The following is a 12,804-nucleotide window of genomic DNA, read 5'->3' on the forward strand; positions in this document are numbered from 1 at the left end:
TCATCCTTAAGACAGCTTGTCTCAAGACACCTCCGAATCCTTAGTATAAATTGATGATAATGATTGGTTTTCTAGCCACGGATAAGTCGGTTATCCCCATGAACGATGAGTTTCTACTCCGTGTCATGTCTTGATGTTTCTACATAAGTTAGGATGCCGTTTTTTATCCTAGGAGAGCCGCCCGGTTGTATGGGAAACTTGTTTGGTGTATGGGCACCCGGAACCTTGGGTGGGGTTTATCCACTCCGGATTTGAATAAGGAATGGGTGTCGTTTTTCACCCTTAGGTGGTCTTGAGACAAGAAGATTATTGGTCATGGTTATTATGGATAATGTTTTGATTGACAGTTTTTGTCTTAAGTTTAAAGATGTGTGTTTTCTAAAAGAATGCTTTCAATGCTGTCTTCAAGGAATTACTGTGATAGAACGTTAAAAGAAATCCTTATTCTAAATGTTTAAAACAATGTGATAGTAAGATAAATGAATCATGTGTGAGTACGGGGTGGCAAGTGGGGATTGATTAAGGTTGTCAATCGTGGACGGGTGGACCTGATTAGTCAGGTAACTATCCATCCCTATGCACTAAAACTTTTAGAAAACTTATTCACTTGGAAGAGGAGTCCACCAATGGCTGTGCCCTCACATCTGTTAGGGGGAAAAAAGGGTTGGTTGAGGGTACCTTGCCCAATTGTGGCAGTTATAGGGCCGAAATAGTTTTTTTAATACGTTGTCCCGTTTTCGCTGCAAGACAGGACTAGGTCTTCTTCTAAGGCTATAAACCCAAGCCATTGTCAATGGTAAAGGTCTATTCCTTGGATTTTTCTTGTTTAAAGACTCTGATTTTTATCAGACCTAGAGACCTGTCAAGGATCCCATCCCGATCTTGGTATTGGCGGGTTGGGGACCTTACAAGTGGTATCAGAGCGTGTGTTAATTAAAGTCTTGGATCTAGGAAAAAGTTTAAGGCGTTAAGTTGAAATAAGTGATGTTTGACAAATTCAATTAAAGACATATTTAATTAAAAAGAGGGAGTGAAACGAAGAGAGAGAATTACCCCTATCCTTGTAGGAAAATTTCCATCAGGCCTATTTCAAATTCCTGGATTTCAACATTAGGTTTATGAGGGCTTGCCTATGCCGAGACTATTTAATGCAAAAAAGCGTGATAAAATGGCTGGATAATAGATTTTCTCCTTCCACTTGGAGAATCAAGTGGTCACGATCAGGTGGAATTTTCTTCATTGATGCCGGAGAATTAGAAGGTTTGGAACTAAATATGAAGAAACTCAAATGGGCCGAAGATCTTCAAGTGATTGAAGTATACTTTTTCGTTGGGACAGAGAATTCAGAAGAAACCCTTGTAATAGATGATGTCCAAGTATCGCAAAATCAGTGGGTGTTTGATCAGGTGTCTAAAGTAATCTACCCAGGTAGAATTAGGCCCATAGGTGTAGGCCCTAGTTTTAATGGACCAAAAGATGTTGTATATTTTGATCCTATATCTGATCCAGCCAAAGTCCACAAGATTCTAGTATAGGGTTGTCGTCACCCTTGTACATAGTAGGACCTTCATGGATTGTATTAACTCTTGTACATACTATGGTTCTCATGAGTATGCTATAAGCAGTTTTGTTTATGGTTTGGTAATTGTCTTCATCCTGTGTGCAGGGGGATATTTCTAGGCGAGCAGTTTCCGGCGAGCGCTTTTTAGGAATCAGGTGAGCATATTCCTAAAAAGATTCTCTCTTCCTCTTTGTGGACTATCTCTATCTCTCTCTTTGAGAGAGAGAGAGAGAGAGAGAGAGAGAGAGAGAGAGAGAGAGTCAAAGGTATGGAAGCTAGAAAAATTGTTTCAAAAACAATATAGACAAGGGTACTGCTGGCATACTGTGTTTGATGAGATACGTTGAATTTGTATTTACGTGAAAGCTGCTCATCCAATACATAGATGAATTCACCCAAATTGTTGAGAGTCCTCTCAAGAGGCAAATTCATTTCAATATCACCTACTTCTATAACAGCATCTAAAGTTGTAAATTGCATTGGAGAAATTAATTCTAAAAGAAATGATTCAAATATTATGAATTTACCATTGTAAAAAGGATAAGAAAACCCTTTATCCAAGAAAAATAAAGACCAAGCCATAATAATATGCTAAGCAAATAATGAAGCACAAGATCACATTGTATAAGCTAAAACAAATTGATTATATACTCACGTCTAATAAGTAGCCGTTATAAATTTTAAATTAATATTATTTTATTAATTTAAAAAATTAATGTAAAAAAATATGAAATATTTCGAAAAAATTACAAAATATTTGTTTGTGACTGTGTGTGTGATCACGGGCTGGAACATTTTGCGTGGATGGAAGCAAGGCACTAACGCAAGGGGGGCGGAGGGAGAGAGACCAGGGCAATGGATGGCCGGGTTTTGCGTACTGGGCCGCCAGTATGGACAAAGGTGGAGGTTGGGTGGGGGCAGAGGTTTGGGGGGGCACAAGAGCGGGCGGAGCAAGGTGCCTAGGGGCGCAAGAGCAGGCGGGGCAAGGTGCAAGGGGACAATGGAGGCGGTCTCAGGCGGGCGGGGCAAGGTCCTAGGGGGGCGGAGGCGGAGGCCACAGCTTGGGGGGGGGGGGGGGGGGGGGGGGGGGCAAGGCGGGGGGGACAAGGGGACAACGGAGGCGAGGGCAGACCAAGGCCGTAGATTTGGCACGGGCGGGATGAGGGGGCAAGTGGGGACGGGATGAGGCGGGGGCGGACGGAGGCCGGAGGTTGGGTGGGGGGGGAGGGGGGGACAAGTGGGCGCAGGAGCGGAGGCGGGGGCGGGGGCAGGATGAGGGGGCTGAGGAGCGGATCAGGATGGCCTGCATACTTGCCCATGGCCAACGCGCTGGCCGTGGGCGCCCGTGGGCACCTCTGCCTCTGGCCAACGCATGGCCAGAGGCAGAGATGCCCACGGTCCCACGGCAGTCTACGTGGACACGATTGCATGCGTGTCCACGTGTACCGTCGCTAACCGACAGTACACGTGGCCCACCACGTGGTCACACGCACTGCCATGAGACAATACACGTGGCAGGACACGTGGCCAGCTCATTGCCTGCGTGGTAGTGCGCGTGACCACGTGTACTGCCGATTGGCGACGGTACACGTGGCTTGTCCACGTGGACACGCAACGGCCACCTGCGCCATTGTGTCCACGTGCCTTGCCACGTGTGTGTGTGAACACACACAAAAACACAAACACACACACACACGGGCGTCACACACACACACAAACACAAACACACACATACATGGACGTGTGTGTGTACACACACACACGCTTGCGTGCGTGTGTGCACCACACACACACGTCTCAGTGCAGCGTGTGTGTGTGTGTGGCACACACACACATGCACACGTACATATGCACATGTACATGCACACACACACGCTGCACGTATACACAAACGCACTCGTACACACGCACACACGCGCGGACATGGCAACACACACACACACACTCCTTTCTCTCACACACACAGTCGTTAAAAAATAAATAAAAAATAAAAAATAAAAGCTTTATAAAGTGATCTTCTCTTCTTCATTTTCTTCTTCTCTATTCTCTTTTGCTACACAAATCTCTCTCTCTCTCTCTCTCTCTCTCTCTCTCAAGTTCACATCTCAAACTTCCAACATAATATTCTCATAAATCATTCTATATCTATTTCTTATAAATTATCCTTCTTTCTCGCAAGCATGAGAACAAGAAACCAAACAAAAAATACTGGTCCAATTGATGAGGTGGATGTTACTACCTCACAAGAAGTACCTCCGTTAGGCACACAGGATACACAACAATCTCAAGCATTGAGTTCTTTGGATTGTATTGTTTCCATTGTAATTGGAACATCACAATCAAGCGTCGGACCCAGTCATCGTCTGGAAACAGGTACCGCTATTGAGAATGTCAAAGACGAAGCATTTGGAAATGTTGTCCACAAACACATTTCTTTGGGTTGGGTGGATTCTCACAGAGTACCATATGATGGAAAACTTCCACGATTGCCTCTTTGTCGACTTCTCTCAAACCCCGCCATCCGCACGCATGATGACCATGTGGCCGATTTGCAACTCTCTATTGCAAACAAAAGATACCAACCAACGATGGCAAGATTTATTGTTACAGAACGAATTCCTGGGGAGGATCACAAACAATTTACTCGTCGTGGTCACGCTGCGAGGGATCTTGCACTGTCATATGATCTGGATAAAGAGCTTCGCCAAATCCCCAAGCTCAGTCACATGGTCGACAGGTACTTTGTGGTTTGGGATGGTAATCACCGATTGGAGGCATGGATGCGGTGGATGAACGAGAATGACATTCCAATTGAGAAAGCGCCAAAGGTGGAGTGCGTTCTAGTTGACTTTCAGCCACATGAGGCAGCGGAGTTTCTATTGGTTTTGGGTATGATCAATAGGTGAGCCCTTTGTTTTTTTGCTAATGTAAATGCGTCTTATTTGTAAACTATATAAATTACAATCGATTCTTAAACAGGGCCACGAGGGTTTCAGTACCTCACAAGACTGCTCATGATAGTTTCATGATGAGAAAGCTAGGGTTGGCGGACCCTACATCACTTCTGCAAAATCCCCCGAAAGAGCGCGTTCGGCAGCAGAAAGGGCTTTGAATTTTAGAGGTCCAAATAAGTCTAAGTGGTTAAAATTACCAATGGCTGTCCTTGCGCAACTACTTTGGAAGGTATGCTTTAAACCAATTGTATATGAGAATATGTTTTGATTACGAAATCTTATTATGTGTATTTTGATCGACTCTTTTGAAAATAATAGGAAGAGTTCGATCATATGTCTAGTAGTAAAACGGAAGGGCTGCCATCAAAAGGGAGTTTTGACTACGAGTTGGCACCTGACGCATACGAGGAAAGCATCAATCTAGCGCTTTCTCAAACGGAGCAATACTTTACGCGCAAAGGGCTTGAGATAGCCACCATTGCAAATCTAGAGAATGGGAGCAATTTTTTCCAAAAATGTATTTCATTTACAGGTTGGGGCGAGAAGACCACAAAAATGACACCCTCGAGAGTGGCAGAGGTAGCGCGTGCACGCATTAGCCCAACAGAGTAAGTAATAGTCGTTTAAATCATTGGATATATTTCTCTTTTTATTATGTAGCAATAAAAAATAAGTCTCGCTTTTCCTTTGATAGGAAGTGCCGATTGCTTGATTTGCTTGATGCATCCTTGAAGGAGAAGGGCACCGGTTTGACGGAGAAGGCCTGGATCCAGTAGCTTCGATATCACGTGTACTGGTGGCAGTTGGAAAGGTTAGATTTAGTGAACATTTGCACCAGCTAGCAATTTGTTATGTAACTTGTGACTTATTATTTGCTGCTGCAGGAGAGTGCTTGAGATGGCCGAAAAAATGGAGGCCGAGAATCATGATGTTGCTATCCAACATGAGAAGGCTGAAGGTAGGCATGGTTGCACGCTTGTCCACACATTATTGACATACAGATGCAAGTACTTTGAGAAGGCCTTCAAGAAGTGGAGTGCTCGGATCAAATCCACACATGAACGCGAAGAGCAACCCCATTTTGCTTGTACGGCACGACGCTTGTTGTACAGGTTCGACATCTTTAATTGACAAATTAAGAATGTACTAGGATACACTAATCTTGTTCTATGCAAATGAAAACATTCTGGTCTCTCTTGTAGATGGTGGAGAGATGCTCTTGTCTTTCCCATTCCCGAGCATCCCAGTGATGCATGGTGTAGGTCGGAGAGAGAGGAGACGGGCTTATATCCTGACGAGTGGATAGATGACTTGCGGCCAAAGCGAGCGTGGCTCAAGTGTCCTTGGTGGCTGGACTACCCAAACAAGGAGTACCCACCCGAAGAGGAAGAGCTATACATAGGTATGCCTCTATGTAGTTTTTACCTTTGCCATGAAGCAATAGAATATGGGCTCAATAACTCTTCTTCTTTTAATTAATAGCGGAGCATAGTGCGTCATGAAAGAAAGAGGTTGTGATAGAGGATGCTCTATCTCCAAACACATCAAAGAAACCAAAGGAAGAAACAGACCTCAAGGAAAGACTCGCAAGCACAACAAGATGACAAGCAACATGGGAAGAGAAAGAAGAGGCCTGTAGTTTCGAGCGACAGTGAGAGCGAGCATGTGGTTGCGGAGTATTCTGTAGAAGTCAACGATAGTGCTCATAGCCTTGGTTCTATGAGTCACAGTGTACCGACACTATCCTTCACTCCCAGACCAGTGGGGGGCCATCCAAGAGTCCCCTCCATGTTCACCATCACATGGTAGGGCTGCAGAGGACCTATCAGACATGGCCAGAGTTGTGGGAGATGACCATCCAGGTACGTGAAAATGCTTAATGTTGTGTTGTTCTCTTTAGCATTGCTTGAAAGATATATTTGATCTTATGTTGCTACATACAGATATGCATGTAGAGCCACGCCACCTTGCAGTGTATGCTAGTGACAAAGAGTTGGCAAAAGCTATTCCAGATGTGTTGTGTAGTGACAGGTAAGCCATGCTTATTTACAATCATAGTTATGTGCACACTTATAGTGCTAACAAAAACTGCATGCAGTTCTATGCAGTCACTACGTAGATTCTTGGGCTCTCTATCAGGAACAGGGCAAATGAACCCCAGCTTGAGATTGGGTGGCATACGTTTGGCGTACATGGCCTTTCCCTTACACACTAGGCCACATGCAACTAGCACGGGTGGGGTTCATTTATGGAACCAATGGGATAGTGACCTTGTGGATGTTGCATTCCTTCTGTCATCCGAGTTTCTTTTGGTGGATGGCATGATTGCGGCGACATGTTGTGTAGAACATCTTTCCATCGTCACTTCGAAGGCAGAGGGAGCTGGTTTCCAGCTGTTGAGGATATTGTAATTACAGCTACCGGAGGCTAGTTGTACGACTGTTCAGGACTATTAGAGGCGGTATGTTGTTTTTTTGTTTTGATAATGAAGAGTAACTTCGATGTTCGTGGGTCAAAAAATACTGTTTTACTTGCTCCCCGCCGGTTGGTACTTTGTTGCTAGCCATTTTTTCACCCCCTAGAACTGGTGGGTGTCGGCTTCCGAGGTACGATCGAGCGGATGGAGAGATTGCAACAAATGTACGTGGCTTCTCTGCAGATGACGACATGTTGTGGGAGAAGCTACCAGGATCAGATTCCACACAATGGACGCTTGATCGTATGGGCTGGCCTTATCGTAGAGGTGTTGAGAGGAGTCCAGCGTTTGCCAGGTGGTAGAATTTTTTTGTTAGTTGTTTTTATTGTTTCTATAAAATTATAGGTAACTTTTTTTTTGTAGATGGCTACTAGGTACCTTCACAGACATGGGAGATGCTGTGTTGGATTGTTTTGCAGGAGTTGGGACATTGGCAGCACAATGTTTACTACTACATAGACATTGCATCAGTTGTGAGAAGGATTGGGCAGTTTTCAGTGCTTGTTTGGAGCCAGCTCAGCGCCTACCTTCCGATTTAGGCTCGACATTGATGTTTCATAGGAGTGTCAGAGCTCAGGTAACTGGTTTTTTGAGCATCTACAGAATGTAGGATTAGCACGTCTGTCACCAAAAGTATTTTGTGCACCTACAAAACGGAGTTCCTTGGAATTGAGATTGCCAATGGAATGATCTCTTTATAGCCTCATGTTCTACAAAAATTGGAGGAATTCCCTGAGCAATTCAAACAAAGAAAAAGCTACAATCCTTCACAGGATCTCTTAATTGGATTGCTCCACATTACCCCATGGTAGCTAAGGATATGATGATTTTGAAAGCTTCAGATATATCTAAGGAGATCTTTTAGAATGAACAGTTTAGCCATACTGTTCAATGGATCAAAGGAATTCGTAGGCGTCTCCAGCCATTAAAGATTCCTGACAATGGTAAGATAATTGTGTATATGGATGCGTCCTAAGAAGCTTGGGGAGGCATACTTGTGAAGAAGAAGAAGGTAGCCAATGTCCAGTTATTTGCTAATACGCCTCAGTCCGCTTCTCCGATGTTGCTACACGCTATAATTCAATCGAGCAAGAGGTTCTAGCATCAAAGAATAGTATTCTTGCTTTTTGACTGCTCTTGATAGGCAAGTATTTTGTGCTAAGAAGTGATCTTAAAATTTTTAAATCATTTCTAGACACCCATCATATTGAAAGGATAGGCAACTGCCACATGATAAGGTGGTACTACTGGTTTAGTCAATTTGACATTACATATGAACATGTGCTAGGTCAGCGGAATCAAATAGCTGAGATGTTATCCTATGCCTATCAAAAGAATGACATCCGCACCCACTAAGAAAAGCAAGAAGGAATACTCAGGCATGTGGCCAACAAAGTCTTCTTCACTACAATAACTCCATTAAGCACTGTAGTTGCCGCGTACCACTGTACACATCCAACAGTAATCCCACTATTCACTAAAGGTGTCACACACTATTATGCATGTCACCCAAGCCTTATCCTTGAGCTGGCTTCCACTTTGACACCTCCACTAATCCCTTTCCTATATAAGCACACCAACCTGCATTCAGAAGGGCATTATTAAAAAATCTCTCATATAGTTTTTGAGCCTTTTGTACACAGGAAACCCCAAGCATTCTTTGCATTTATACTCATGACCCATATTACCAATCCTCATATCTTTATTGCAATCCAAATTCTTGTTGTAGTATGGGAATTTTTCATTGCAACTATAATTGAAGTACCAGAGTTTCCATATCTTTCTATTGATATTGCTAGGCATCTCTTATAGTAGCATTGTGATGTTTGATTGTGGTCTTGTATTATTGTGCACTAGTGGCATAAACCATGTGTGCATGTGTTATCCGCAACTTGGTATCATAGTTGGTTCATCTCATTTGCTATCACCTGGTTCATTAGCCTCTAGTTTAGTATCACTTGGTCTTATATCTGTGTGGATCTAGTGCATGCTATAGTTTCTGAGTTGTAGTAACTACCAAGAGGTTAGAAGATAATATGTTTATAATCTTGTGCTATAGGGACAATGACGTGAAAATAGGCGAGCTGCAATTGGCCATAGACAGGGGTCACAGCTGTTAGGCACAGAGCCGCTAAATTGTAATGATTCTGCCTAAGCATTGAAGATAGATAATTGATTGCCCTCATCCTCCTTCATTCTCTACATCTTCTACATCATGTGTGTGTGTATACATATATATATATATATATATATATATATATATATATATATATATATATATATATATATATACATATATACACATATATACACACACACACAGACATATATATATATATATATATATATATATATATATATATATATATATATATATATATATATATATTGTAATCGAATTTATTCTGCACAGTTTTGATAAATATTTTACTTTGGAGTAAAGTTTGTTCATTCTAGTGTTTTTCCACAGTATAGGACTTCATTCTAATCATTCTCGTGAAGTTTCAAATTTTTACCCAGGACACCCCTCGGGAGCCAGTTTTGAGGGTGCTATGGTCAAAAACTGGAAAAGTTTTGTATGTAGCACTTGTAGTTCTCAAGATGAGAAAAAATAATGCTTTTTTGAGTTTTTTTAGATTCCTTCATTTTGATGCTTGTCTCAGCCCGTACATTAGAGAAAAAGCAAGAAAATGCTGTTTTACGCTATTTTTGTGCAAATTGTTGAATTGCAAGTAAATTTTCAGGCAAACTGAGCAGGATATGAATTTTTTGCATCACACGACCTTTGGAGAGCTCGACGAGACAAACAAATTCATATGACTCAACCCTAATCAAATTCCGAACCTATTTTTGGGCCGCTGTGCTAAAGACTGGAAGAAGGTCAAAAATAGCCACTTTTTGGCGTGAAGAAGACAACCCGTATGCACAAGGAGGCTATTCTACTGTGATGGCGCCTTGTGATTGAGATTGAGAGTGAGAGTGAGAGTGCGATTGAGAACTGTGCACAGATTGAGAGTGAGATAGCTCGGGGGTGGTCGGGAGGTTGATAGGAGCTACGCTCTTCTTGTACCCGGGAATTGATATCAATATACATCTTTGATTTCCTGCATCTACTCTGTGTACTTGCAAATTTTTGTTATTCAGTTGTTGTATTCCCGTGTCTCATCACAAGTGGTATCACAAGAGTCACAACAAGCGGAACTCATTCAACAGCTCACTGAAGATCTTAACAGACGTAAGAGAGCCGATAAAGAAAAGGGTACAGCTAGTTGAAGTGGAGAAGAAGGTGGGAGTGAAGGCCAAGGAGGAGATGGTGGTGGAATTTACATAGATCTACCTGGTGCTGAAGGATCAAAGAAGAAGAAACGGAAGAGAAGCGAGGAAGAAGGCGACGAGGACGTGGGAGAAGCTTCCAACAAACAGGTTTTCAAGAAAGCTAGACTTAATGAATTTAATGGGATACAAAAGACGGACGAAGACTTGGAAGCATGGATTGAGGAACTTGAAGATTTCTTTGCTTTGCGGGAGTTTTTTGAAGAAGCAAAGGTGAAGATTGTTATCCTACAACTCCGTAGTGTCGCAAATCTATGGTGGAAATCGTACATGCAGACCCGTACCAACAAGAGTGATTGCATGGAAGGAATTCTGTGCAAAAGCTGAGAAAAGGTATTGTTCTCCTCACTACAATATGGAGAAAAAAATGGAATTTTATGGTTTCAAGCAGCAAGAAGGAGACAAAACACCTTTGTTTGTGGACGAGTACAAAGGGAAATTTTTGTGTTTGCATAAATATGCTCCAGAGGTCACTGGAGATGCATTAAAGATGAAGTTTATTGAAGGCCTGCGAGATATTCTCAAGCTCCAAGTGAAGGGTGCAGGCTGCGTTGATTTCTTGGATGCGGTGGCAAAGGAAGAAAATTATGAGAAGTGGGACCAATTCAACCAAACTAGGAGGATGATTTCAACGGGCCATCATTAGAACAATACTGCAGCAAGTCCTCAGAACCCACCAAACCAACCTTTCCCTAATAGGCAAGGTAACAATGGACAACAACCAGGAAATTTTCCTAATGGGGGAAATGGAAGTGGAAACGAAAATCAAAAGAAGCCACCTCCACAATGCTGGCAACATGACCCCAAATTTCTTGAAAGAGCTCAAAGGCTAGGATTGTGCTTCCAATGTGGAGAGGCAAGGACACTGGACGTTTGAATGTTCGAACAAAGAAATCAACAAGGCAATGCGGGCCAAGATGGATGAAATAGAGACCATCGATGAAGCGGGTGATAAAGGTAAGTCAACTGACCCTCCTTTGGAGTGTTTTACGTCTTCAATGCGACATCTGAAAGCTTCTGTGATTAAATTTGTGGGTAGAATCCAAGATCTGAAATTGAACTTCCTAATTGATTCGTGTAGCACGCATTACTTCTTGTCCATAAAACTGGTAGAGAAACTAAATCTGAAATTAACCCAGGAAATTAAAAGGCTCGTGGAACTAGCCAGTGCAAAGAAAAATCTAACAAAAGGCCTAATTGAAAATCTGTCTTTTTCTTTGAATGGTCAGAATCATAAAGGAATTTTTTATGTCATAGACATGGGGGTGCATGACATAATTATTGGCATGGATTGGATGACTGAAAATCATGTCTTAATTGATTGTGAGGAAAGGAAAATCTCTTTTAAATCTTCAAATGGAAGTAGTCACACTATTCAAGGGGAGCAAAGAAATTGTAAGTCCATTCTGATTTCTGCCATGAAACTGATAAGGGGGCTGAGACAAGGTTGTGAGACCTTCTTAATCTTCCCAAACGAATTAAAAGATGAAACTGAAAAGGGAAAGGGGGAAAATCCAGAGTATGTGGATAAGCTCCTTGATGAATTCAAGGATGTTTTTCTTGATGACCTGCCTGGTATGCCTCCTCCTAGATCATTAGACCGTGGGATAGACCTTTATCCAGGATCTGAACCATACTCTAGGGCCCCTTACAGATTCAACATAGACGAACTTAAAGAACTAAAACTCCAACTTGATGACTTGCTAAAGAAAGGGTTAATCAGGCCTAATGTATCCCCTTGGGGTAGCCCTGTTCTTTTCCATAGGAGGAAGGATGGGACATATAGACTCTGCATTGACTACCGGGCTTAACAAACAAACCATTAAAAAAAATATCCCCTTCCGCACATCAATGAGTTATTGAGTCAACTTAGCGGTGCGCAAGTATTTTAAAAGCTTGACCTACGATCTAGATACCACCAGATCAAAATTAAGGAAGGAGATATTTTCAAAACTTCTTTTCATACACGATATGGACACTTTGAGTTTACAGTTTTGGCTTTTGGTTTAACTAATGCACCCGCAACATTCATGTGTTTGATGAACACTATCTTTCATCCATTTCTTGATGACTTTATTCTGGTATTTTTGGATGACATCTTTGTTTATTCTAAGAATGAAAAGGATCATGAATTGCATCTAAGGAAAACTCTGGAAGTACTACGTGAACATCAGTTGTATACCGAGCTGAGTAAGTGTTTCTTTGCCAAAGAGAAAATTGTATATCTGGGGAGGGCATTCATATTGATCCTGATAAAGTCAAGGAAATTGTGGAATGGCCAACACCCAAAACCGTGAGAGATGTGAGGAGCTTTATGGGGTTAGCATAGTATGAACGGGCTGATATTAAAGATTTTCCCAAGATTGAAGCCCTTTAACTGAGTTAACAAAGAAAAAAAAGGGGTTTTTTTTTGTCTGAATCATGTCAACCTTCTTTTAAAAGATTGAGAACAAGGGTGGCTAAAAATTGTATTTTGAAAA

At 42.1% G+C, this 12,804-nt stretch overlaps 1 protein-coding gene across 1 annotated transcript; it reads left to right on the forward strand.

Moving 5' to 3' along the window:
- Positions 1-11,229: 11,229 nt before the first annotated feature.
- Positions 11,230-12,135, forward strand: LOC147425451 (uncharacterized). The gene has a single exon (XM_086500066.1). It carries the CDS (start codon positions 11,230-11,232, stop codon positions 12,133-12,135), a length of 906 nt encoding a protein of 301 aa, XP_086356192.1.
- The last annotated feature ends 669 nt before the right edge of the window (positions 12,136-12,804 follow it).

The sequence above is a fragment of the Adiantum capillus-veneris genome, chromosome 25 (assembly GCF_014529385.1).
Source record: "Adiantum capillus-veneris isolate H3 chromosome 25, ASM1452938v2, whole genome shotgun sequence".
NCBI classification, from domain to species: domain Eukaryota; kingdom Viridiplantae; phylum Streptophyta; class Polypodiopsida; order Polypodiales; family Pteridaceae; genus Adiantum; species Adiantum capillus-veneris.

Bases quoted from the DNA above. Each gene is read 5' to 3' on its own strand.
- LOC147425451 (XM_086500066.1), top strand. From the start codon at position 11,230: ATGCGGGCCAAGATGGATGAAATAGAGACCATCGATGAAGCGGGTGAT.